The 27,030-nt window shown below is 44.4% G+C and overlaps 3 protein-coding genes across 4 annotated transcripts; 2 read left to right on the top strand and 1 right to left on the bottom strand.

Annotated features, from left to right (window-relative positions):
* Window positions 1–48: 48 nt before the first annotated feature.
* On the bottom strand, window positions 49–8,851 carry nuak2 (NUAK family, SNF1-like kinase, 2). Its single transcript, XM_084704257.1, has 6 exons — window positions 8,458–8,851; window positions 4,867–4,987; window positions 4,344–4,495; window positions 3,210–3,275; window positions 2,841–3,093; window positions 49–2,699 (listed from the first exon to the last, which is right to left on the bottom strand). Exons 1-6 carry the CDS (start codon window positions 8,716–8,718, stop codon window positions 1,618–1,620), a joined length of 1,935 nt encoding a protein of 644 aa, XP_084560383.1. The 5' UTR covers window positions 8,719–8,851; the 3' UTR covers window positions 49–1,617.
* A 1,384-nt stretch (window positions 8,852–10,235) lies between these two features.
* dstyk (dual serine/threonine and tyrosine protein kinase) lies at window positions 10,236–24,800 on the top strand. The gene is given in 15 exon segments (XM_084705376.1): window positions 10,236–11,587; window positions 13,442–13,851; window positions 17,068–17,574; window positions 17,762–17,957; window positions 19,214–19,452; window positions 19,591–19,674; window positions 19,912–20,088; window positions 20,579–20,708; window positions 21,080–21,151; window positions 21,154–21,235; window positions 23,045–23,177; window positions 23,462–23,575; window positions 23,674–23,788; window positions 24,140–24,274; window positions 24,477–24,800. Coding segments are annotated over 15 exon segments (2,775 nt in total). The 5' UTR covers window positions 10,236–11,394; the 3' UTR covers window positions 24,665–24,800.
* A 485-nt stretch (window positions 24,801–25,285) lies between these two features.
* Window positions 25,286–26,580, top strand: LOC146272913 (uncharacterized). 2 transcript variants are annotated; one of them, XM_084706074.1, is made up of 5 exons: window positions 25,286–25,434; window positions 25,543–25,663; window positions 25,762–25,971; window positions 26,095–26,161; window positions 26,271–26,579. In XM_084706074.1, exons 1-5 carry the CDS (start codon window positions 25,394–25,396, stop codon window positions 26,462–26,464), a joined length of 633 nt encoding a protein of 210 aa, XP_084562200.1. In that variant the 5' UTR covers window positions 25,286–25,393; the 3' UTR covers window positions 26,465–26,579. The 2 variants fall into 2 exon arrangements, with proteins under 2 accessions (XP_084562200.1, XP_084562201.1); XM_084706075.1 differs by having other exon boundaries at window positions 25,295–25,434; window positions 25,539–25,663; window positions 26,271–26,580.
* The last annotated feature ends 450 nt before the right edge of the window (window positions 26,581–27,030 follow it).

The following is a 27,030-nucleotide window of genomic DNA, read 5'->3' as shown; positions in this document are numbered from 1 at the left end:
CTGAAAAAAGTGTTCTGTATCACACTACAGTAATAAGTTAACCACAACTACCATAAACATTTATTACTAGGTCACACAGAACAAAAGATGTTATTGAATTTTTTATAATTCACTATGCCATATCAGTGAAAGCACAAAGTCACACAGATGATAAGGCTGGCATTTTGGCCAATATAAATTTGGTCCAAAAAAAAGCTTCTGAAGAATCCAGTGTTTCCATTTTCATGACACATTTCACATAATTATGTGCAAGTGGATGACGAGACAAAATCCACACTTTTCCTGTTTAACACAAACAAGATCCCAACAAGAAATGTATACAATTAAACTTGAAAAGCAATATCCTCAGTATTTGTTGTTAGTGATATTGCAGCTTTAGTCTAATGTATTTAGTACCACTGAATATGTTTATAGATTGCCGCTGCTGACATTCAGTGCTCCAAATACAAATTTGACACAAATTTCCCTCCGAATCAAATTTTTGTGTTTGCCTGAACAAAATTATATACTTGAAAATAAAGATTAGACTTTCATCTGCCCAAAGCAATTATAACACCTGACATTGGCACCTCTTCATACTGATAAAAGGTCCTAAGCATATTCCAGTCATTGGCAAGCAACTGAATACTGAATAGGCCACCATCTCTTGTGCAATTAGACATGGTGTATTTATTCAAAATTCATGTGAGTGCCCATATTAACCAGCCAACAAGTTTGATGAATTGCATAAATCCTAATCGTATACAAGACATACTGTACATTGACTTAACAGCACAGCAATAAAATCTCACTCCGAACACCTGCTGTTATGATTACAGGGCAACCAAACTCACCTTTAGACCTTTTCTCATAAAGCAATCAACCCATGGACAAAGGCTTCATGGAATTTTTCAGTTCCTTAAAAGGATTACATATTAACTTAGTCAGTACTACATTCGCTTGTCTAAAGCTTATAAATAAATTCCAGAAAAAAAGTTGTTTCATATAGTGCAGTTTTATACTCGCCTTAACTATAGCATTTCCTGTAAATCTGTTCTGTTCTACTGTTCTGTTCTGCGAGATGTAAAATGGAGGCATGTTATACTGGTTCTGCCACCATGCTAAAATAATGCTCACAAGCTTTTTGAGTCATCTCAAAAGTTTATCCAGGAATAAATATGCTTGCTTATTGGAATGGCTCCTGTAGCACAAAAACATGTCACACTGGTTGGTTGACATGTTCAATGAGATGAAAAATGTTTGCTCACAAATTCCTTTTTTAGAATCTTTGGTGTTGATGAAGTGCCAATTTCCCCCACATCCTGACATGCACATAAAAAAAAAAGTAAAAAAAAAAAAAAAAAAAGTAAAAAAAAAAAAAATCTATATTGAAATGCTGAGAACAAACTAAAAAAGCCAGTTTCTGACACATATCCAAATGTCTGGCCCCTAGTGCCTCTTAAGAGGCATTTTAAACGTAGTCATTTGAAAAATATCCCAGAATATCTCAGTTTTTGGTACTGTACTTCCTTTAGACAAGCATGATGGCATCAAAACTGTCACTTTCTTTATAGCTACCATGACACATCACTGCTAAAAGGTTTCAATAGTCTTTGACATTTTTGCTCCATAGTTGTCCTAGTTTACTATGCTGTGTCCAGATCCTCTGGTTGGTTCTCGGCTTGCTGCTGCTCCCCCGATTACCACGGCCTGTTTGTAGGTCTCTGTCACGTTCTCACAGTCAGTGATAGAGAAAGAGCTGTCTGCAACTCCAGATCGGTAGCAGTCCCAAAGTCCTCTCGGCCTCAGCTCTTCTTGAATGTCAAACAGGTTGTCAGCAGACACACACCCTCTCATGGTGCTCTTGACTGGGCGTTCCACTGGTGCTGGTGGCCTCACACGCTCAGGCAGGTCCAGTTGGTCGAAGGACTCTGAGGAGAGGATACTGTCTTGGCTGATGGCACTGCTGGGCCTTGCTCTAGGTCCCCCTCGTGGCAGGGAGGCTGCTAGCTGGTCCAAAGAACCAAAATCTTGTAGGCCACCTGAGGAGAACTTGCCATGGTGCTTCAGGATGCCTTTAGAGTGGGGTGTTGTTGAAGGGCAGACGTGAGCTTGTGATATCTGGGGTAAGTCACTGCTCTCGGGGGAGGAGGAGTAGTAGCCGGACTCCCGCTCCACAGGCTTCTTCAGAATGCCCTTGCGGGGGAGAGAAGCAACCGGCTGCACCTGGGTCGGTATGGACAGGCCAAAGGCTCTCTGTGGTTCCTCTGTCCCGGCGCACGGAGCTTCGCTGTGGGCCTTCTGCTTCAGACTGCCTCGTCGTTTCAGGATCCCCTTGGCGGGCCGAGTGGTGGGAGCCCCCGCTTCGTGTGTGGTCTGGGAGACGTTGTTCTCTTTGCGAGACCTGCGCAGGGAGCGTTGCCGTACGACATCTCCTCCACTGCCGCCTTGGGAGCGCAGCAGACAGCGCATCTTGGAGCCATTCTCTAGTAAAGGTCTAGAGGTCCGACGAAGCCAGTTGACAATGTGGGTGAGTCCCCCTGGTTGCTGAGTTGTTGCCATGGTTGTCCCACCTGGTGGCACCACCCCCGCAGTCTCACCATCGGCCAGCAGGGAGTGTTGGTAACCCCAGTTAAGCCACCAGTGTCCAGCGATCTCCTCTATTGTAGCTCTACGCTCAGGGTTCACCATCAGCATCCAGCGAATTAGACCACAGGCATCTGAGACAGAAAGCAGAAAGAAACACCCACATTGACTGCTGATTTCTTTGAGAGATATTCCTTCAGTGCAAGTGCTTGACAATAAGTAAGAAAACTGCAAATAAGCCCACAAACTAAATCCACTACTGCCATGAGGCTCACCTGAAGGGTTTGTTGGTTTGCGATAGTTCCCAGTGCTGATCTGCTGCACTAGGTTCTTATGGTTGTGCCCATCAAATGGCATGGCCCCATGGACCAAGGTGTAGAGCAGGACCCCAAGAGACCAGGTGTCCACCTCTGGACCTTTGTATGGAAGTCCATTAACTATCTCTGGAGAGGCATACAAGGGACTTCCACAAAAGGTTTGAAGGTACCCATCCTTATGGTAAAGGTTTGAAAGTCCAAAATCTGCTATCTGTGATTGGGTAAAAAGGAAAGTATTTGATTTATAACTTGATACGACATCAGTGAAACTGAAGTTTGGCATGTAGTTTCAATGGCACTGTTGTTAAGATGCCCTTTGTCCCTTACCTTAATATTACCGTTGCCATCTAGTAGAATATTCTCCAGTTTCAGGTCACGATGTACTATCCCATTCTAGGATGGGAAAGAAGATAAGTTATACTGACAGTTGTTTAAAATGATGTTATTCTTACACGATTACTGTTACAACTTGTGTGTGTTTGGTTACTAATTGTAGATCTGAATAGAAATTGGGTCAGAACAGATGCTGTTCCAACAGAAGACTGTTTCGGAATGTCAGCTATGCTACCATTGTGCTTCGCTCAGTAGGGGGGCATGCCATTGACTGAGACATGGAGCAACAGCTTAAATTTAGCATCAAATTAAAACAAAACAAAAATGCAGGTCAACTACTTTTGTCTTGAACGTCTGTTCAATTCACTCAAGGTATATATGCTGGAAGAACATAGCTTTCTCTCACAACAACATTATTTTGTAAATGTATTTTATTGAAATCATCTTGTGGCTGATACAAAATGACTCTATAACGACTATAAATATCTACAATACTGACTAGTACTAAGCAGAATAAATACTGACAGGTGGTCATTATAGTCCAGTACAGGACACTCATAAAACTGTGTCAACAGATATAGACCTCATGGTTCTCCAATGTCCCACCAGGATACTTTGTACAAATGTTACTGTGATGTGCCTACTACTACAGTATAGGACACCATGTGCTAGAATCTTTTAGTAACAAACCTAAGGGCCATAGAAGACGATTGACTGTGTGTCTGTGAGTATGCTCATAGGACTGGTCCATTCCCTTCTGCACTCATAAAAGAGTGGGTGTGTGTTCGCGTGTTTCAAGTTTGCTGGGCATGTTTCAAGTTCGTTGGCCCAGTGTTGCAACAGCCCTGTTCACTATGCCAGGCCAACGGTAAATAATATGCATAATTCACATTATGTAACTGTGGAGGAGGGGCTTCACCAGTGCAGCTGATGAAGATCAGCACTACTGTCCATGTCTGTCCACAACTATCACTGGTGTCTGATTTATAGTTAAAAACAGGCACAATGGCATTTTTACAAGACAAACTTTATGCACACCAGAGCATGCAGAGACATATTGTTCTCTTCACCCTGAAAGGAAAAGGAGACTTTCTAGAGTGGCTACAGCAGTATAAAAAGACGGTTTACCTGATGGCAGTACTGCACAGCTGAAACGATTTGCCTGAAGAAGTGTCTGGCCTCGTACTCAGTGATCCTCTGCTTCTCACAGATATAGTCGTACAGGTCTCCTCGGCTGGCGTACTCCATCACTATGACAATCTTGTCCTTGTTTTCAAACACTGCAACACCAAACCCAAACCCACAGAATGGTCACGCTGTGTACAGGAGAGGATGGCCCTGTCAGAAGGCTCTCTCCACACATCCCGGTCGGCGGTGTGCGCGTCATTGTGGAGGCACCCCCACTTATGTCATAGAGAAAGGATCATTGTGACTTAATGACTTGCGTGACCAAATATTGCAAAAAATACTCCTCAGTCAGAGATTTGTGTGGAAACATTGTACAAGATGGCTCACGTTTCTCTTCACATGCAGATTTGATCACTTTCTTTTTCACCTCTTTTAAAAATGGTAGGATTCAAGTGGATCATTTAGGGAGTAAAATGTTGTTTGTATCAGTGTGCTCCTAAACAGAAGTCTATTCTGAGCCTACCTTCATATATGGTGGTGATGTAGGGATGGTTGAGAGAGGACATGATCTCGATCTCTCTATGAATGTGTAAAAGGTCTTGCTCATCCTTGATCTTTTCCTTCCTGATGGATTTGATGGCCACCTGATGGAGAAACACATCAAACATATTCTTCAAGCAAACCTGTCAAACATGAATGAAGCATGGTAGCTCAGGAACCATTAGGCTATCTTCTATCAACACACTTTTCAAATTCAGTTCCAAATTGAATGGACTGAATGCCTTGAAATAGTATGCTAACCAGTTGGTCAAGATGTTGTTAGCGTAATCCGCTTTACTGCAAACAATGCTATGTGAACTGCTCTTGAGACACCACATTGGATGTACCTGAGAAAGAAAATAAATGAAATTCACATCTTCTAATGAAAAAGCAAGGAGGTTTTCTCATTGTCACCTGTTTCCTTGTGGCCACCAGCCACCCTGTAGCCTCAGGGTGCACTGGTGAGTAGACAGACTAACACTACAGTGTCACTGTGACAAGGCAGGTCCTTGTATTCTCCCTGCTGACATAAGGTCTATTGTTTTGTGTTACGTCAGTGTGGTCCCCCAGAATCTGTTTATTTGAATTTCAATAGAAATGAAATGTGAAAGGTTTATCATGCGTAGGCGTGTGACTTTTGTTAAGTATGTATGTGTGTGTGTGTGTGAGCATGACAATGTGTGTATGATGATGTGTTCGAAACTCTTTTGTTGCCTTGACACATACTGTTGTTGTGGAATCTTGTGTGCTCTGGGGTGGGTGATTGATGTACAACTATTCTTGTCTAAACCTACACAGGACTGTGTACAGCACATGTGTGTTTTGATTGAGGCTTGTTTAGATGCTTGGGATTCCACACTGTCCACTGTGCGTCAGCCGTGTGACCCTAGGGGTGACCGGGTTCAGAGGGTTCACAGGTGACAGGGTGGGGGATCATCATTCACCTCCAGTCATCCTCACAGTAATACTAAGGTCGTAAGCTCAGTAGATCCCATCACCTTTTAGCTTCTTCCCTTGAGTCACAGTCTGGGTCCTCTCACACACAACAGTATGGCATGTATGCAGTTTTTCACATGAGGCTTCGTAGACAGGTGAATAACGTTCCTCATTTCCCCTTAGCCGTCAGCTTAGCCTTGGTATCCCATTCAATGATATTGCTGTCTGCACTGACACACGATGTGTAATAGAGGGCTTCTGAGACATAAAGTAAGGTCAAGGGTTCATTCATGACAGTCTAGTCTCAGACTGCCAGGCAGAAATGTTGTAGGCTGATTCATCGCCCTTTTAAGGATTAGAGAGTGTAAACAGTGGATCAAGTCTAGTCATTCAGTGTACAGTCAGGTGTAGGCAGACAGGGCCAGATGTGCCTACAGCACTACTGCAATATCTCCAATGACGTTTACAGAGGAATTACAATATCCACTTTGTAAAATGTTTTGTCCACATAATACTTTAGTCTCTGAAACAGCAAACTATCACTTTAAGAGTGTCAAAAAAGTGTTGGCATCAACTCTCATGAACAAACTTAATCTGCCAAACACACCTAAACAAGTAACTCATAACTAAGTTTGTACAATTGTTTTGAAATGTTTTATTGTCAGCTTCTAAACACAAAGGGCCATATCCTAGATTTCTTTAGCATTTTTGCACTGATGACAAACAAGATATGACAGGTAGGCTACATAATCATGTATGGCTACATGTGTTTCCTTCTGGTAACTCCCAGAATGTCTCAAGCACTCAAATAGGCTTCCCCTTTTTGTATTGTCATTTCCTATTCCTGTTCCTCATTCCTGTTCAGCATAAATCCACTTATAATAGACTTGATCTTATTTGTCATTGAGTTTGTCTGCTTCAATCTTCAAATCTAAACACATGCATTGTGCTTTTCATTAGGATTCAGGCAGCCTATTACCGTCATTGTAAACACAACTCTTAAATAGACAAATGCCCTGCCCTGCTCTTCACCACCACCCTCCCCCCCCCCCCATACACACACACAATCCTCTGTAAGGAAAGGCCACAAACAGGTTATGTACAAGGTCATTCTACCATTTTAAAGCCTCGAGTCGGCCTCATGTTTTGTTTTTGTGTTTTTTTACTTCAGATTTTCAAGTATTGATCATTTGTAAGGCTCCGATATATGAGGTGAGTTTCACATTAGTGTCCATTATTTCTCTTTATTCTTTGCCCTTAAGCCATAGGAGGGGCTGGAATGTTACCTATGAGACCAGTGGGAATTCAACCACCTGCCCTTCTGAGAAACATACAAAGATTAGAAAAACACTAGACTTCTCAACACCTCCAAGAAACTTAAACTCCCACAGTTGTCCTCCAAAGACACATCTGGTTGACATGTCACACTTAGTGCCTGAATTAGATTAAGCTGAGCATCACAAAATTGATGGGAGATTACGAGACTTCAGCTTTCACTCTACTAACCACTGCTTTGTTGGGGAACTACAAGGGTCTTTTGGTCTCACAACTTGTTTTGGTGTTACAAATCTCCTGCATTCAACTGGTTGTGTCTACACAGGTGATTTGATAACATCAGGAAATCTCTGTTGTGGTCAAGCAGTCCAAGTTATTATAGGCTACACCATTAAGGTCAGACTTTTACAGGATACAACTTAGAAGTAATAAATGAACCAATTATTCTGAATGATTAAATTGAATTATTTGCCAATATATATTCCGAAATGCCATTTTGGATTATAATAATTGCCTGATTGATAGTTGTACATAAATTACACATTTGTTTATATCTATTGCACTGCAGTAGTTTGAGTTTCTAGACCACATAGTAGTCAACAGGTACTGAGACACAGGATGCAATATTCTACATCTAATAAATCTTTTTTTTTTTTACTGTTGGGTCGTATAGGAAGGTTGATAAGTTATAGTCTACTCTCCTAGAGAATGTTCTGTTTTGTTTCCCCCTAACCGTTGAACCCTTGTTCAAACATATCTTAGTCTAGGTCTTTGTACAACAAATTCCAAAACTGTGGGGGAAATAGTGAGTGCCTTCCTAGAAGCCATTTTACCAAGTGTCGGGTTGCCACATTTTTAACAATATAATTCCAGTAACAGGCATGGTAGAGTATCAGGAAATTAAACCATCCTTTGTTTGAACTTATCCGGTGTTGAGTGGCTATGTTCATCTTAACAATGTCCAGGCATACACACTTTTTAAAACACTTGATTTCAACTGGTGTGCTTTCACTAATGGTGTATTTGGCCTAATCTTTCCATCCAGGTTTCTCTTTCTAAAACATGCCATCGCTCATAATATAGACAACAAGGCTGGGTAAAAATGTATTTCAAAAGATTGTCCCTGTCTTTTTTAACAGTCTAGTACAGACCCAGATGGACTTTCCTAATTTTTCAGGTCTCAACGAGACAATGGGTATTGAAAATACCCTAAATGCTGCAAGAAGACAATGATATTGATTGAAGTAAAATAAGTAGACAGACGTGTTTGGAATTGCCAGTGCAGGACATAAGCGAGCACACTGCCGAAATTAAAAATGCAAATCATGATATGGAAAATTAGAAAAAGCAGGAAGAATCTTACCATTCTACCGGATCTCTCGATTGCTTTCTTGACTTTCCCATAAGTGCCTTTTCCAAGCGTCTCCATAAACTCGTATCTATGTTTCAAATTATGTTTGTGGTGATGTCTTTTCACTGCCTGTCGTTTTATAGGACACTGAAAGTCAGTTTTCCCGACCGAGTTTCTGTCAGGTGAAACTCGCCTACTGTAAGGCAAACTTGGCGACTCTACGCTACAGTTAAAATGGTTTGCATCCATCTTCGGTCGAATGTCTTTATCCATCGTTTTCTTTTCCGAAGTAATTTTATTTTAGACACGTTCCATTCCTAGAGTGGCTTGTTTTTCTCAGATGGCCTTTAGTCCAGTTATCACAATAGGCGAGTTAAAGTAGAGAGTAACAGGGCCTATCTTTCTCTGTGCGTTAAATGACGATCGACGCTTATTTCTATTTGCTGTTGTCTGCCACGGGGGCGTGTTTAGCTCTTCATAGGTCTGCCTCTGAGCACGCCATGTAAACTGGTTGGGTAAAACTTGCACAAGAATCCACAGATAAAGCGCACATGAAACAAAAGTAAATGTACCCAAATTTACAAGATCTGGATCTTTTGTTTCCATAGAAAAACTGTAATTTACGCTTGGCTATAATTTTTTTTTATTTTTTTTACTTGATCATCAAAAATCATCCTGGTATGGTATCACTCTGCAATTATTGTGGTTTCTTGTTTACCAAACATTTAACCCAAATAATGTTTGATTTAAATAATACAAAATCCGTCTTATTCTTTTCACGAGGCATAAGGTTTTGAAATAAGATACCGATACACTGAAACTGTGACCGCTGGTCTTCCAGACCCCCCCAAAAAACTTTTATTAGTTCACTTCATATTTTACCCACAAGAGGGGGAACTTTACCTAACAATGTTGCAATCTGGTTTTCACTCTGTGGCCGAGCACGGCCCGCCAACGCATTTGGACCGTCCCTTTGAACAATGCCACATATTTAACATGTATAGCTAATGTTTTCAACATATGCATCATTAACAATGTTATATCCTAAATACATAATTCAAGAACACTATCTATTTGGACCAATTTAAATGTTTTACTGTTTAGATGGTATAGCCTATATTTTGCTAACTAGAATTTGTAATGTTGTAATTTAATGTAAGGCTGATAATTTTAGCTCATATGCCATATTTTACTTTCACAGGGATGAGTATTGCACAGTGAGTATGAATGACATCCTCTAGGGACTTACTGTTTTGTTTCACAAAATAGTGTATAATGAAAATTCGTAATTTTCCCTGCATTAGAGGACACAAAGATTGGGAAATGTTAGTGTTAAGTAAACCTAAGCTTATCAGGGGTCCCCAAACTCTCTGCGAGGGCCAGCTAATTTTTCATTTTTTTTTATAAAAAAAAGATTTTTACACCGATTAACATGCATGAATACGTAAATATTTTGATTTCAATAGGAATTAATATGAAAAAAAAGTCATTACGATATTAATAATGCTCTTTTAATAGGCTATATGTCCCTTGGGTGTACAGTGCATAACAAAATAGTAAACGAATCTAGCATAATACATTTAAAATCAAATTAACACAGTCATACTGGTAGTCACTCCTGGCCATGTAATGTTCTGTTACAGACCGACCCGGCCCCACATTAATACAATTGTCACAAATGTTGTAAAACAATTACTGCATTGGCCTACGTAACCTTTTTCCAACCATGTTAATTGACTGCATGTCCCAGAAAGCAGTTCGGATTACTATTCCTGTCTTCAGTGTTGCGCACTGATTTCTGTGCAAGGATTCCGAGGGAGTGTGGCCAGGATGTTTGACAGTGACCAACAAATGTTATCTCTTCCTTGCATTGACCGACTGTCCAATCACTATCGTATCTAGTGCTAATCCTGTATCAGAATTTTTGTCGACAACGACGTCGTTGGATGTTTTTTTCCCTTAGCCGATCAGATCAAAGTCTGGTCTACTAGCTACTGTAATCGACATTTTTACGGATCTCGGATTGGCTCAAACACCCATACAGTTTTGCTAACGTGCTAACCAACTAACTTCCTAGTAGTGGCAACTAAGATTGATATTTATAATCGTGAAAACATTAATGTAGCCCAAACGGAGTGAAGGTAATGGGGCTTCTTTAACGAAATTGATGAGCGTGCAGGCTAGCCAGGCTAGGGACTGGAATACGATGCCTGGCTAGCAATACCACATCAGGTAATTTCTGATTAACTAGCTCTACTCTGCTACCTTGCGTTTACCGATTAGAGAAAACTAGCTCGAGTTAGTTATCTCCTACCAACTTGCCCTGGCACTGCCCCGACAAACGATCTAATCCTCGTGTTTACTTTTTAGACAGATTATTATCTAGTTTATGTTGGTATCTTTTGTTTACCTTTTGAAGAAATTAGGAAGTTGGTTTATATAGTGGTAAGCACAAATTTTCTTACGTAGTAGACTTGACAAATTGTTATTGTGTACTAGCTGGACAGCTAATACCGGTTATGTTAGTACTCGACTAGCGCGAGCGGTTGCACACAACAACGCGCTCGCAAATACAGGCCTTTTAGAGTTTTGAGCATCAGTAGCAACATTAACTTTAGCAAGATAGTTGTCTGTCTCTGTTCCTTACACGTATCAGTCCAGGCGTTGTTGTCTCGGGATAACGTTACACGTGGAAACTTTCATCATCAAATTGTGACATTTGTCATGCAAAGACACCGCTGGGCTGTGTGTTAAGGCGAGTGCCAATTGACGGATTGATACTGTTTCGCCTTGCATTGTCCCAAACTTGCTAAAAGAGATAATGATTTGATCGCCGTGACCCGTGTCGTGTCACATTTATCTGGGGTCACAAGGCGTCATTGTGGACGAGGGGAGCATTCTTCAATTTGTGTATTTTTTCAGGGGAGAAGACATCATTCCCTACCTACCATGGAGGGTAATTTTCAAAAAGTGACTCCTTTAGCTCGAGAACTAACACGGGTATTTAACAGTTACAACAAGCACACCATACAGCTAAAAAAGAACTTGAAGGAGACCAACATATTTTTCCGGGAAATAAGACAGAACTACAGTAACGCCTGCGCGTCCGCAGTCAGTTCGGAAGTAGCTGCTTTGGAAGCAGGTAAGCACCTGCTACACAATTTGTATTACCGTTACTTAAATAAATCAACATGCCTATCCTATTTGATTGGTTAGACCGTTACAGCTTTCCATTTCTTGTTCATGTGTTAAACCTTGTAGCTATAGCTGTCATAAGTATTTTCTTTATTGGATCTTATATCTGTATGATTCCAGGGCCAACGATTAAGCCACAGCCATTTGTGATAAAGATGACCGATGTAGGCTACCAGTTTGTTCTTTAAGCTTTTGTTATGTTTCAGGAACAACCAATAACCTTACGTTGGTTCAAGACAATAACTGTTTATTTTCTCTGAATTTAAGGAGAAACGTTCTTATTTTGATTCATGGCTTACGTTTCCCAAGTTTAAAATATTTTAAAAACAGTTTTATGAGTAAGAGACTAGGAATTATAAAATAAATATAAGGGTGGAAATATTTTGATATTTTTCTCCCAGATCATCAATTATGCAATGTATTAAATATTAAAAACCAGAGATTTGTCCTATTGGGGTCTTTCTCAATGCTGTACTGACAAAGCTGTCCTAACATGTAGAAATTTTAATGAACTGCATCTAGAAATTGAACTTTAAACATTGTGTTCAATCTACCAAGCAATAATGACAGTTTTTTCTCTGGGAGTAGCTTGTGTGTATAGCGTTTTTAATTTTAAAATACATTTTCAACATCTAGTGTTTTTTAACATCATATTAATTATGCTTATGCAAACACTTCTGTTTCAAATTAGGCCCTACATCAATGAACAGCCATTTTAGGATCAACAAGAGTTTATAATTTGGCTGAGGCAATATTAGAGGAACAAAGATATATTTCCATTATCTCCTATAGATTAGCATAAAGACTAGATTTAGACATAAATCATCTTCAGAGGTGTGAACCCATAGAGATGGGTTAAGTACTATTCCAGGATTAAGATAAAGTCAATCTGTCTGAAATCCCATGTTGTCTAACCTCACTGAGCAGTAATTATCCTCTGACACAGATTAATAAAAGTGCAGACTGATTCACACTTTATGGAGATTCTCTTGTTTGCCTTTATATCCAGAACTAGGCCTTTAATCTGTGTCAAACGACCCAGACCAATATAGTAATTGCCATGAATGGAATGCATGGTAAATGCTTAGCCATTCAGAACTTCTTAGTGGTTTTCTGAGGCCCTTGTCTACTTATGTTGACCTTATGGGCACAAGCAAGCACAGTCAGAGCCGATCAGACAAACCTCAGCAGTGTTGGGGAAACTGACGGTCAGGTTTTAAAGACACACAATAAATAGATAGGCTACATGTAATAGGTACAATTTTGGAATAGGTAAATTCAAATCTGGGTTGCAAATTGCAAAAAGTACCAGGCAGGGTAATACCAGATTAACAGTTTAAGCAAAGTATGGTCAAAGGAGAGTGGAGGGTTGTGAGGATCACTGCTGTACAGCACCAGGTCTGTGTTGTGTAACTGCTTTGGGCGGTGAGTCAGCATCATAGAGGATCGTTCACTTCCTGATGAATTTATCTATTTTGCATGGTTTAGCCTAAACCAAACTAAATGATGCAGAAGTGCATGGAACATTCTAAATACAGTTTCACTATCATAAATGATTGATTAGACTACAGTAGGGCGTCAAATATTTATCTTTTTTGGAAGGGGGCGTGGGAGTGTGTGTGTTTACACAGGGGTCAACGCAAGTGAAAAACATGATACCATCATGCTGAAGAGTTCCCTACTTTAATGTTTTTCCTCCAGTTAGTCCTCGTTCCCAGTCCCTATCCCCTTATACTACACAGAATCCATACTCACTTCTGTCCTCCACACTCTCTTCCTGCCCTGTTTTGTGTTTTGGCAGGCCAGCTAAGCTGCATCTCTTTCCCCCGCCATGAAGAAGAGTTCCTCCACAACACAGTGGGCGCCGCCCCTTACATCATGGTCCTGGGGCAGGATTGTGCCGCGCGCTACCAGCTCCTCAACTGCCTGTTGGGGGAGAGACTTCTGCCCCTGGGGCCCGAGGCTGGCGAGGCCTGCGAGGGGGTCCAGGGCACCGTGTGCAAGAGGAGGAAGCTGTGCTTCACCCATGGTAGACAGACGCGCCTCAGCCTGGCACTGCCGGGCCAGTACGAGCTGGTGCACCAGCTGGCAGCCCACTGTGGGCGCTGGGACACGGTCCCTCGCCAAGACCTGGAGATCCAGGAGGAATGTGAAGACCCGGCTCACCGACTGGCAGAGCTGGAGATCACCCTGCACCACCCTCTGCTGCAGGTAGGCCCACAGGATGTTGTACACCCACAAGGCCACAAGGCCGGGAACTGTTAAGACTAAAACGGGCCGTGCACTGTAGATACAGTTCTACACTTACCTTGGGTCATATGCAGTGGTACACGCAGGTCAAGACTGGAGGCAAAAGGGGAGTCTGCCCCACTGGCGTTTGTTTATTTACATAGTTTACTCGGAACTGAGGAGATTCCACATTCATTGTAAAAATGTCCCTGTTTGGTTGGAGCAAATAACAGCCAGTCTCATAACTAGGTTAGCATTTAGATGTTTTGACTGACGATGTAAATGCCATTACACAGTGGCACAGTATCACTGACTGTACTGGACCAAGCAACCGGCCAGATCTGTTTTTCACTTTTTTTTCTCTCTCTCTCTAAGCTGGAAACAGTACTCTCACACATGGCTTAGCTGACACACAGATTACTGAACTGCATCTTATTTACCATGTTTAGCGAAGCTGTTAGTGTCCACTTTGTTGTAGAATTAGGTAATATTACTATATTATTTGTTGAATCGTTTTTCTCGAAATAAAACATTGGTTGCAAGACCGTAAACAAGCAATCAATTTTGTGCTTGGACACTTGGACAATGTGAGGTATTATATGATATTTGTGACGGTGACAGAGCATTGCTGGATCTGTCTGCCAGCAGGACACTCGACCCATGTCCCAGATTGACTGATGTGTTTGCAATGTTGTGTGTGTGTGTGTGTGTACACGCGCCTCCATACCTCCTCTGTCTTTTCCGCCATCACATGCAGCCAGGACAAGGAAAAGAAAGTAGTGTTTAAGCCTTTTAACAAAGAGCCTGGCTGATCCGTCCTGGCTATGGAGGCCAGGCTTTTTGAGGGCCTGAGGCCAGCCTGCCCTGCTCGGCCCTGTGCTCGGCCCTGTGCTCTGCTCTGCTCTGCTTAGCCCTCCCTTTACGTAATAGCCCCAGTCTGGTGGGATTCACATGACCAGGCCACAGAGAAAAGCCCAAGCTCTGCACTGTGGAAAATAAGTTGCCATGGCTACAACCGAATCCTTTACCCTCGGGTCACTGTTTATTAGTGGGTCATAGCTGGACTAGTTGATTTTCTTCCTTGATTTTCAGGATTATTCCCAAATATTTTGGTTCGAGACAGGGTCGTATTTTTATTGAGTTTGGAAGGTGGTCTCTCTTCCACTGGTCTAAACTATTTTCTGGGTATGAATGGAGCCTAGACTTCATGGATATTGGTCAATTTTAGATTAACCACACTTGTCCTGTGACATTTGTCCCCTCCCCTACATGGTTTCGTACCGCATTAAGATATGTCCACTGTGTAACGCTAATACTACAGTATGCTTTTCCATTGAGCCATAGTGTTTTCATGCCCTGTTTGCCATGACATACCCCATCAGTAGATGTATCAGGACCAATGTGCAGCCTTAGTTAGGGTGTTAGGCTGATGGTTGGTGTTTACCCAGGACTAAATGAAGCCAGGCAAGCTCTCAACCCTCTGTGACATTCACACAGCCCTGGCATAATGAGAGCGCCCTGTTTTGGCAGGCCAAGAGATGCAAGCGCTACCTTGCTAATTAGTCTTTCCTCCTCTCCTGCAGGCTTCCTGCTGCTCTCTCCCCATATTCTAGCTCGTCAGTGAAACAGAGGACAGGGGCGGTGCTAACCTATAGACACATTTCTCACATGCCTCTCAGTAGCATAACCTCAAACTAGATTGCTTACTGCCTTTGTGTGCCACATAGTTCACATAGGACACCCTGCTTACTTTCAACAAAGGGTTGAGATATATTTAGCATCCAGTCTTTAAGTATGCTATTTACAGAACATTTGGTTTTCACTGACAGCATAATTAGAAACAGCGTTTGTCCGCTTGGCGTTTAATTTCCGCGTCCTGAAAAGTTCAGACTGGGGAGATGTGGGTAACGTCTCAACTGGATCAAGATGACTGCTTCAAAACAGCCCCCAGATGTTTGGGCGTCGAGCTGCGTTTGTAAATTGACTGCATTAAGGCAATTCATGCATTCGATTTGTTTTGATTGGTTGTGAACAAATGTTTGCAGGCGATCCCTGTTCTAAAGACACTGCTCGGTTGGACTCTGCTCTTGTTTCTTGGAGACAGGACTGACTGTCTCCTTTGTGTGGTTGTGTTAGTCATTTCTCTCCTCTTTCCCTCTTTCAGCCTATTTGCCTCCCTCTCTCGCTCGCTCTCTCCTCCACACACTCTCACGCTCCCTTTAGAACCCTTCTGTAGTTGTTGTACTTTATCAAGTCAAGCAAAAACATGTAGTTGAGGTTTTCCTTTGCCCTCAAGTACCCTTTCCCATGACCAGACAGGTTTGGATTGTTTTGACTAGCTTGTGTGATTCATTGCAGTAAAGTTGGTGTTTTTTTTTATTGGAGCATAATCCATCTAAACTGAACCCTTACGTTGCTGTTAAGTTCATGTTTATTTTTGCTTTCTTTTTCACACAAGTGGATTGTCGGCAATTTTCCCACTGTCACATCTCCTGGTTGTTAAGAGCTTTTACTAAATGCAATTAAGCAGTTTATTATGGCAATGACGGTACGAGTTTTCTGATTGGCTGATGGGTAGTCATGCCAGCCGCGTATTGACTAAGGTCTGATAAGTATTGTTATTGCCCTTGAAAGTCATCTTCAAAATGAGCGATATCGTCGAGTCAGCTGCTGAGTTTTACTATCCAGATGATGCTGAAAAGATTTGTCATCAAAAGTGAGGATGAAGACTAGACTCTTTGAATGGATCACTTGTGTCGTTATTTTGTGTTGAAATTAATGCCATTTTAACAGAACCATGTTGTTCGCTTTCTATCAAAAGTAATGAGTTGCTAGGCAACACATGAAACACACCGTGAGAAGACTTGAGAGCTAGCTACAATTAGCCTAGAGGTACCATTTATTATCGTTTAAAAAACGAAAAGATATTTGATATTTCCCGGCATGACCTCAGTCTCGGTTAGTAAGTAGTTAATATTTACATTTATTCATTTAGCAGACGCTTTTATCCAAAGCGACTTCCAAGAAAGAGCTTTACAAAGTGCGTAGGTCACTGATAATAACAACAAGATAGCCCCAAGCATTGCGGGTAGCCAAAACAAGAAGTATATAGTTATTCATGCAGTGTTCCTATTGAGCACATTAAACTGTCTGACTAACTTGGTCCCCCTCCCCCCTCTGCTCCTTGCTGCGTCTCAGGAGGCTAAGATCATGGTGGTGCCGTGCCCCAGTGTGCAGCCCATCCAGGAGGCCCTGGAGGACTCCACGCGCCACGTGGTTCCCATCATCCTCTACGCCCTCAGCCACGACTCTCTGAGTGGCGAGCAGGTGGCCGAGTTAAAAAAGGTCAAAGAGATGCTCCCCTTCCCCGTGTGCTTCGTCCGCATCCCCAGCACGCCCCCCGAGGCCTCCCCGGAGCCCGGCCGCCGCGCCGACAAGGAGCGGGAGAAGGAGAAGAGCCCCCTGTACAAGCAGCTGCTGTCCCTGGGCCTCCTCAGCACGCCTGTGGGGAACTGCTCGTGCGGCGCCCCCTCCCAGGTGTCGCACGCGGCCGCCAAGCCCCAGAGTGTGCTGGGGGAGGCCTTTGAGAAGCTCCACCGCCTGCTGGTGCCCTTCGCCCGGCAGGTGCTGCAGAACCAGCAGGTGGAGGCAGCCAACCTGCTCAATGGGGTCCACTGTCGCTGCCTGGACCTCTTCATCAACCAGGTGCGAGCAGGGGACAGAGGGAGGGGGGGGCGTGTTAGTGTGTGCATCTGTGTGTTTTCCACGACACATCCAATATTGACAGTGCTGATGCAGCCACACGTGAAAGGGGAAACGACGTTCCTGGTAGGTTGAGTAGTCGGCCACCCTGGTGCTGCTGTGAACTGTGCGTGACTCCTCCCCCCCCCAGGCCTTTGACATGCAGAGGGACCTGCAGATCACGCCGCGCCGGCTGGAGTACACGCGGGAGAAGGAGGGCGAGCTGTTCACCTCGCTCATGGCCATCGCCAACCGCAAGCAGGAGGAGATGAAGGAGATGATCGTGGAGACGCTGAGCAGCATGAAGGAGCAGCTGCTGGAGGACGCAGCCAACCTGGAGTTCAAAGGTCACACACGCTCACACGGATCACACAGATCTATAGTTTCCCATAACAAAGCAGATATCACCAGTGTTCCCAACTGACGAATTCATCTCTCTTCAGTTAACAAAATTTCCCACAGTTGGCCTGTTTGTGACCCAAGTAGCCACCAACTGCATTCACCTCCTTAGTCTTGAATGCATAATGTACTGAGGAGGACAGGAACAATGCACCTTGTTATGTCACAGGGTTTTCCCGACAATATTACTTGCCATGTCAGCCCATACTTTTTATTATAGCAATTTAGAAATAGATGGAAGTATTAGAGCCTGGGTTATTGTCATTAGTCCTGTTGTTTGTGATATAATGATGGGATCATTTCAACCTGCTCCTTGGACAGTTGAGTCACTGTCCTGCTCACATTTCTGGACCTGTGCCGGACACATGCATACTGACAGCCTTGTTGCACTCTGAGACAAAGTTTTACTACTGCTAAAACAATGACACAGTGACGGTGGCATAGTACTATAATACTATAACAGTCTCACACATGACATGTTGGCAGATTGTAAAATATTTTAAGTGGAGTTTGATAGTCGAGATTTGTTTAGTTTCCGTTGCTGTGTATGCGTGTCGTAGCCCCAACCCCGTGTTAAAGAGAGGGGAGGTCCTTTAGTAGCTCATGTTATTATGTTGCTCTATTAGAGGAGATAACCAACTCGTGGCTTCTTCCCCAAGCACAGCCCCATTCAGCCTGTTACCATGGCCACACCCCTAGTCAGAGCTGGGAGGGAGCCCAGATGATGCGTGTGTTTGCAGAGGGAGTGGAGGAGGGGCAGGGGCGGAGAAGAGGAGAGATCACAGGAGGAGTATAGAGAGTGACTGGCTGGATGTAGAAAACCCAACACTGGCCTGTTTTCTCAGTGCCTGCCTTTGGCACACACTGTAAGCAGCAGGTGGTAACATGACACTGTTCCAAAAACTCTGAAATCGAGAATCGAGACACTGACAAGACTAAGCTGTGCCGCCAAATTCACTTTGCTGCCTTTCATCTCAATGGTAAAGACAGAGATGACCCCAAAGGAAAAGGTCAAACTGAAAAATGACAATTGGTTGTGGTCTCATGAGCTCAGAGCACGTCTTGTGACCAAAGGGTCTCTCCATGGCCCCACTTCTGCCAGGCCAGGATTTCACCGTGCTCATTTGATCAACATGAAACCCCAAGTGTCATGACACAGTACACGACTTTATCTGCCGCTTCATTTGCCGCTTCTCTTACACAGACGTTATCGTGAGCACCAACGGGGAGCCTGTTTCTTCCAAGGACATCAAGTCGTGCATCCACCAGATCCAGGAGCTGATTGTGAAGGGGCTGAACCAGGCGGTGGCCAACAAGCTCATCAGCTCCGTAGACTACCTGAGGGAGAGCTTCGTAGGAACCCTGGAGCGCTGCCTCAGCAGCCTGGAGAAGTCCAACATGGACTCGTCTGTTCACAACGTCACCTCCAACCACCTCAAACAGGTATGGGGTGAGGAGGGAGTGTGTGTGTGTGTGTGTGTGTGTGTGTGTGTGAGAGAGAGAGATTTGCGCCCTTTTTTCCCTCTCAGACTTTTGTTCAAAGGTGAGTGCCTCTTATCTCTTGTCTTGTTTTCACTCCAGATCCTGAACGCTGCCTATCATGTGGAAGTGACCTTTCATTCTGGGTCATCTGTCACCCGACTGGTCTGGGAGCAGCTTAAACAGGTTAGGAATAACCCAGTGCTGTCCCCATTATACCCATGTCACACTCGAGTCTCTCTGTTCTTAATCATAGCTGACAGATTCTGTTCTATTCTCCCCCCCCCTCTCTCTCTCTCTCGCTCTCTCTCGCTCGCTCTCTCTCGCTCTCTCTCTCTCGCTCTCTCTCTCTCTCTCGCTCTCTCTCGCTCTCTCTCGCTCTCTCTGCCTTCCTCTCTCCCTCTCCTGTGTCCCTCTCTCCAGATCATTCAGAGGATAACGTTTGTCAACCCTCCCGCCATCACTCCAGAGTGGAAGAGGAACGTGGCCCAGGATGCCATAGAGAGTCTCAGTGCTGCCAAGCTGGCCAAGAGCATCTGCTCCCAGTTCAGAACCCGCCTCAACAGCTCTCACGACGCCTTCGCTTTCTCCCTGCGCCAGGTGAACTTTAACCTTGAATATTCCCTTGCAACAAACGGGTCTTTCCTAAGAGAACATTGTTCATTTTTTCCAAACCACCTGGTCCTCAACCCCCTAATACTGACTTTCCTGAACTACTCATCTTCCCTCTTTTCTCACAACTGCTCTTCTCTTTCTGCCTCTTTAACAGGGTCTCTCTGAAAGCAGCTAATTATCTTGCAGTTTGACAGATAACTGTGTATCTGGGACAAGTAGCTTGTTGTTTTAGCTTGGCCTGTTGTAAACTTTGAACCCCCAGGAGTGCAGTTGCTCTGTCAGTTACATTCACATGATGGCCCGGAAGATCTCAACCGTGGCAGAGAAGCTTGTTATCAGTGGAGCCTCAAAGTTTTTCTGAGCTAATAATAAGGATCATAATCCATTGATTATGGATGGAGCCTATGCTATATAGCCATGTGGAGCTGTGTGTGTGTATATCCACGTGTGTTGACGTGTGTGTGTGTGTGTGTAGCTGGAAGAGGGCCACACAGGGCGGCTGGAGCGCACTGAGGACCTGTGGCTGCGTGTGAGGAAGGACCACGCCCCCCGGCTGGCCCGCCTCTCTCTGGAGAGCCGCTCTCTCAGGGACGTGCTGCTGCACGGTGAGCCCCACCAACACAGCCCCGCCCCAGCACACAGCAGCACTCACACGCACAGCCCCGCCACAGCACACAGCAGCATACACAGCACAGCACACAGCAGCATACACAGCACAGCACACAGCAGCATACACAGCACAGCACACAGCAGCACTCATAGCACAGCCCCGCCCCAGCACACAGCAGCATACACAGCACAGCACACAGCAGCATACACAGCACAGCCCCGCCCCAGCACACAGCAGCACTCACACGCACAGCACAGACACGGCAAGCCAGCAACCGTGGAGATGTGTCATGCCATACTTGAACAGTGGGATAAAGCAGATGTTGACAGATGAATTGACTGAATTGTCTCTGTGCCTTCCTGACAGGCAAGCCCAAGCTTGGCCGGGAGCTGGGGCGGGGCCAGTATGGAGTGGTCTACTTGTGTGACAGCTGGGGGGGCACTACCCCTGTGCGCTCAAATCAGTTGTACCTCCGGACGATAAGCACTGGAACGACCTTGCTCTGGAGTTCCACTACACAAGGTGAGCAGGGCCGACCTCGACCCGGACAGGAGGGAGTTTAGGAGCCCCCTGCAGACGCACTGTCCTGCAGACGCACTGTCCTGCAGATGCACTGTCCTGCAGACGCACTGTCCTGCAGACACTGTCCTGCAGACGCACTGTCCTGCAGACGCACTGTCCTGCAGACACTGTCCTGCAGACACTGTCCTGCAGACACACTGTCCCGCAGACGCACTGTCCCGCAGACGCACTGTCCCGCAGACGCACTGTCCCGCAGACACACTGTCCCGCAGACACTGTCCTGCAGACGCACTGCCCTGCAGGCGCACTGCCCTGCAGGCGCACTGTCCTGCAGACACTGTCCTGCAGACGCACTGTCCTGCAGGCGCACTGTCCTGCAGACGCACTGTCCTGCAGGCGCACTGTCCCGCAGACACACTGTCCCGCAGACACTGTCCCGCAGACACTGTCCCGCAGACACACTGTCCCGCAGACACTGTCCTGCAGACACTGTCCTGCAGACACTGTCCTGCAGACGCACTGTCCTGCAGACACTGTCCTGCAGACACTGTCCTGCAGACACACTGTCCTGCAGACACACTGTCCTGCAGACACTGTCCTACAGACGCACTGTCCTGCAGACACTGTCCTGCAGACACTGTCCTGCAGACACTGTCCTGCAGACACACTGTCCTGCAGACACTGTCCTGCAGACACTGTCCTGCAGACACTGTCCTGCAGACACACTGTCCTGCAGACACACTGTCCTGCAGACACACTGTCCTGCAGACACTGTCCTGCAGACACACTGTCCTGCAGACACTGTCCTGCAGACACTGTCCTGCAGACACTGTCCTGCAGACACTGTCCTGCAGACACTGTCCTGCAGACACTGTCCTGCAGACACTGTCCTGCAGACACTGTCCTGCAGACACTGTCCTGCAGACACTGTCCTGCAGACACTGCCTTGGCTCCATCAGCTCAATCTGAGTAGCTGCCTCAACTGCAAATTGCAGGACCGAACATGTTGTGTTTAGTCAGAGCTGGTACTTGTGGAACAGGACTGAGTTGACTGGGTCCCCATGCTGACAGAATTATGTTTTTATTGTTCTTTATTTACTCCCAAGACCATACTCATGCCCTAATGATGGGGCAATGATATTTATAAGCCTTTGTAGTACTAAGACACATTCAAACAGTCTCCTAAAGTCTGATGGACTTTTTGTTGTTTATATGTTGCACATGACACATGTTTGCGATTGGTCATTAGGTGCAGACATTTTCAAAGTTTCCTTTTGACGTGAGCGCGCTCATCACAAGATTGGGAATACATGGGTTGACTTGACAAACCCATAACCACGAAGTTGGCTTATGATTGATTGTAGTTTTAGGCTTAGTGAATCCAGCTTCCAAATTCATATTCCTGCTATGTTGAACTTGCTTCCTGGTATAGGCCTTGGGCTGGTTTGAACCACCACCACGCCCTTATTCTGGTTATAGGATGCATCATGGCCTCTCCTGCATGTTTTCCAGGAAGTGTTGATGTGTTGTCTACCTCAAAGCTCACCTCATCAAATTCATTTGATATGATTCACATGAACTCATATTTATATATTTTGGAATACTCTATTTCATATTTTTCCTCCTTTTTCGTTTAGATCCGGACTGAATAATGTTGGCAAAACACGTGTTTTTGATGTTGCAATGACAGCTCTGCCCCCCTGTGGCTGTTTGAAGTATTGAATATAGTGTTTGGGCAAGATTATGGAGAGAAGTAAGTATGTTGAAAACCTTTGGAAACAGTGGACATGTATGTGTTTGTGTGTGCAGGACCTTGCCTAAGCATGAGCGCCTGGTGGACCTGCACGGCTCGGTCATCGACCACACCTACGGTGGAGGCTCCAGCATCGCTGTGCTGCTCATCATGGAGAGGCTGCACAGAGACCTTTACACTGGCCTCAAGGTAGCCAGCTCACTAACCTGACACACACACACTCAGACACTCAGACACGTACAATGGCCTCTAGGTAACTAGGCAGACATGTACAATGGCCTCTAGGTAATTAGGCAGACATGTACAATGGCCTCTAGGTAACTAGGCAGCTGATTCATACACTTTTACACTAGTTGTAACTCTTGATACAGCATGATGGGTCATGAGAGGAACAGGTGGACATCCCAGCCTGTGCTCTATTGGGAGCACACTGTCTCATCATCTACCGTGTGTTTGATATCTCTCTCCTCAAGGCGGGCCTCTCACTAAGGGAGAGGCTGCTGATTGCTCTGGATGTGGTGGAGGGCATTCGCTTCCTGCACAGTCAGGGCCTTCTTCACCGCGATATTAAGCTAAAGAATGTTCTGGTAAGGGGAGACATTTTATTCTTTGGCTATTTGTAAATCCTAAATCTGAACCGTGTTCATTTGTGCACGTAACCCAATGTCACCTGTTCTGTTCCTAGTTGGACAAACAGAACCGGGCCAAGATCACAGACCTTGGCTTCTGTAAGCCTGAGGCCATGATGTCAGGCAGCATCGTAGGAACTCCCATCCACATGGCTCCTGAGCTTTTCACAGGTTAGACACACACACACACACACACACACATGCGCACACACACACATGCGCACACACACACACATGCGCACACACACACATGCGCACACACACACATGCACACACACACACACATGCGCACACACACACGCAGACATACTGAAAACCGACAGGTATCTTTCTACGCGTACTTGCCCATGCTTTGTTTTGCTTTAAAATAACGCATTGCACCTGGAATAAAAAAACTGGCTCATAGTGGGTCAACCTGTTCCAGGAGTGTAGTCCTACCTGCAGAACTACCAGCTCCAGTATGACTCACTGAAAGTGTTCCCCACTTTTTTGGTAACAATCGTCAATTTGAACTCTTTCCAGGAAAGTACGATAACTCTGTCGATGTTTACGCTTTTGGAATCCTCTTCTGGTATCTCTGCACGGGCTCAGTCAAACTGCCTGAGGCCTTTGAGAAGTGCTCCAGCAAAGACCAGCTGTGGAACAACGTTAAGAAAGGTGAGCTTTACTGGACCATTGCTGGACGCCAATGGAGACAGTGTAACCTAACATTTTTATGTGTATGTTGTGTCTTTCGTCCTATCAAGAAATTATACCAAATGACTTCTTGTGGAGATACCATGTTGTGTATGTGTGTGAGAGAGTTAGAGGAAGAGGGAAAGAGATGGAGGTTTAGAGCAGTGTGCCCATGTTGTTCCAGGTGCTCGGCCAGAGCGACTGCCCAGCTTTGATGAGGAATGCTGGCAGCTGATGGAAGCCTGTTGGAATGGAGACCCTTCCAAGAGGCCTCTGCTCGGCATTGTAGAGCCCAGCCTGCAAAGCATCATGGTACGGCTCTGCAACTGTGGCTTAGACCAGAAAAGTAGCAGCCTGGAGGACTCAAACTGAAAACTCAAGATGGAAGGAAAGGACAGTCAATCGTGGTTAAAAAATATTTTTGTGCTTGTATTTATGGAAAAGGAGATGGGACAGTTTGTTTCTGAGAGGGTAATAGATAATGACCAATAAAGTGTGACCAAGACAAGGTTTTTTTTTCTCGTCATTTCACAGGAGTTCAATTGACATTATTTATGATGACCTGATAATGGACCAACATGTCCACAAGCATGTAAATGGGTGTAATGTGTTCATTGTGCTGTGTGTGTTTGTATACAACATGTAGCCAACACTATGCTTCTCTCTAGCAATCTAATTGCTGCTTGGTCATAGGATTATTACTAGAGATAAAACATTTTAAACATAGTCCACTCTCAGTATTATAAAAAATATATTTACTTTTAGATTGTATTTAAGTGGATGTCAAGAAACAATACAACTTTTTTAAATAAAATGTTGACAAAATACTGCTTTTTGTTTTCAATGGGATAATGAATGGGATTTATACTGATGTACCAAGCAAGTGTAGATCAGAACTAGATTTTTTTATATTTGAAAGAGTTTGACCTTTGACTCATTGTCAGTGTTCCGACATGTCATAACTGATGTCAACAGCATTTTTCAAGAGTTTTTGAATAGCAGCAACAATTCTATTTAACCACGGAATTGCATGAGGACAAGATTTGGTTGTTTGTGATCCAGACCTAATTACATGACTCTTGCCAGTGAGGTTCAGAAGTGATGGAGCCTAAAACTGAGATTGGACAACAACCTGACACTCAGTAAGAGCAGTCCTGTACAATGCACAAAGAATATCCATGTGGATGTATGTAGTTATATAACATTTAGCTTGTAGTCATGTTTTACTTTTGTCTCTGCTTGGGAGTCAGAACATCAAGCTCAGAGGAGGAAGATTTTGATGATGGCTTTGTTCAGATGCTGGCCAGCCATCTTAAACAAGAGAAAGATGTTGAGAGTGGTTGTGAAGAGGATTATGACTATGAGAAGCAGGTACATAGACTTGTGTAAAGTTGTTTACCATTATTGTCAGTGAAGAAGCCAATCTAAAACATGGCCAATAAAGTGTAAATGTTCATGTACTACATCAGATGGAACCAGGAACATCGCAAGCTGAACCAAGTTCTTCTGTAGCATCCCAAAAAATGGTGTCCCCTCGCGAACCATCCACATGGGACCTAATGTGCTACATAAACAGGTGGAAGAGGGCCCACTCGATTGGCCACCACATCAACACGCTGACCAGGGACCCTGGTCGAAAGGCACTGATCATTCAGCATGAACTACAGTGTAAAACTAGTGTAAGAGTCCCCACACTGTACGTTCTCCTCGCTTTGTCTAGTCTAACTCCTAGGTTAAAGTCCAAAAGCTGTAAAGTCTCAATAATACAACCTGTGTGCTTGTTTCATCTGGGCCCTCCTCAGATCCCTCTACCTGTGGTGTGTATGCTTGAGGTGGAGGCCTTGCAGATTCTGAGGGGAATTGAGAAAGGTAAACTCCCCCTACAAACACCAGTCATTCCCACTTACCCACCCACTTAACTTAATACGGCTCTAATGTTTTCCACCATGAAGTAAAACACTTCTCTCTTCTTCTTTAGAGTACTTGTACAATTTTGGTGCCACCCACCCCCTTACTTTGGAAGTCCAGAAAAATATTGAGAAGTTGGAGACCCAGGTGACGGCTAAGGAAGGAAACAGGCCAGCTCCAGAGGAGAAGGGGTGGCTGCGGAGGGTTCTGAGATGGGGCAGGACGCTGGCGATCAGGCTGGGGGGTTCCTGGGGCCTTGGCTGAAGATGGGAACACTCCAAAGTAGGAATGTCCACCCAGAACAGAAGAAACCCAGATGAACCAAAACATATAAAGGTGTATTATAAATTGTTGTGTCACTGAGTGGATATAAAATAGTACTTTCAGGACTGAAACAGATTGGTTCTCATTTTTTTATGAGTTCAACATGCACAGTAGGAGACATACAGTACATTCTTTATTTTAGTTTGAGATTGAAGGTACTACCTAGCTTGACGTTGTCATACTCATAATTCTAGTCAGAATATGAGTCTGAAAACTCTCAGTTGGGCTGTGACTACGGGGCGTGTTTCAACCGAACTCATAAAACAAATGCCTCTTCGCTCAATTGGATAGACTTACAACCAATCAGAGCAACGTAATATGTTGTTTGTTGAAAACGAATTCAACCCAAGGGCTCTTTCGTGACGTTGTTGATTACGTTACTGTTGATCATCTGTCCATCATCGTATAAAGCCCGCCCTGGCAATTTTATCGGTCCGTCCCGATCCTGGTTTTCATGTAGTTGTTCCCAATACGAGACCCTCCAGACCCAACTTCCCAACCACATT

The sequence above is a fragment of the Hypomesus nipponensis genome, chromosome 9, assembly GCF_054491055.1.
Source record: "Hypomesus nipponensis isolate SF chromosome 9, ASM5449105v1, whole genome shotgun sequence".
Taxonomy (NCBI): domain Eukaryota; kingdom Metazoa; phylum Chordata; class Actinopteri; order Osmeriformes; family Osmeridae; genus Hypomesus; species Hypomesus nipponensis.
Note: the sequence above shows the minus strand (reverse complement) of the source record. Positions and strands in the feature narration are given on the sequence as shown.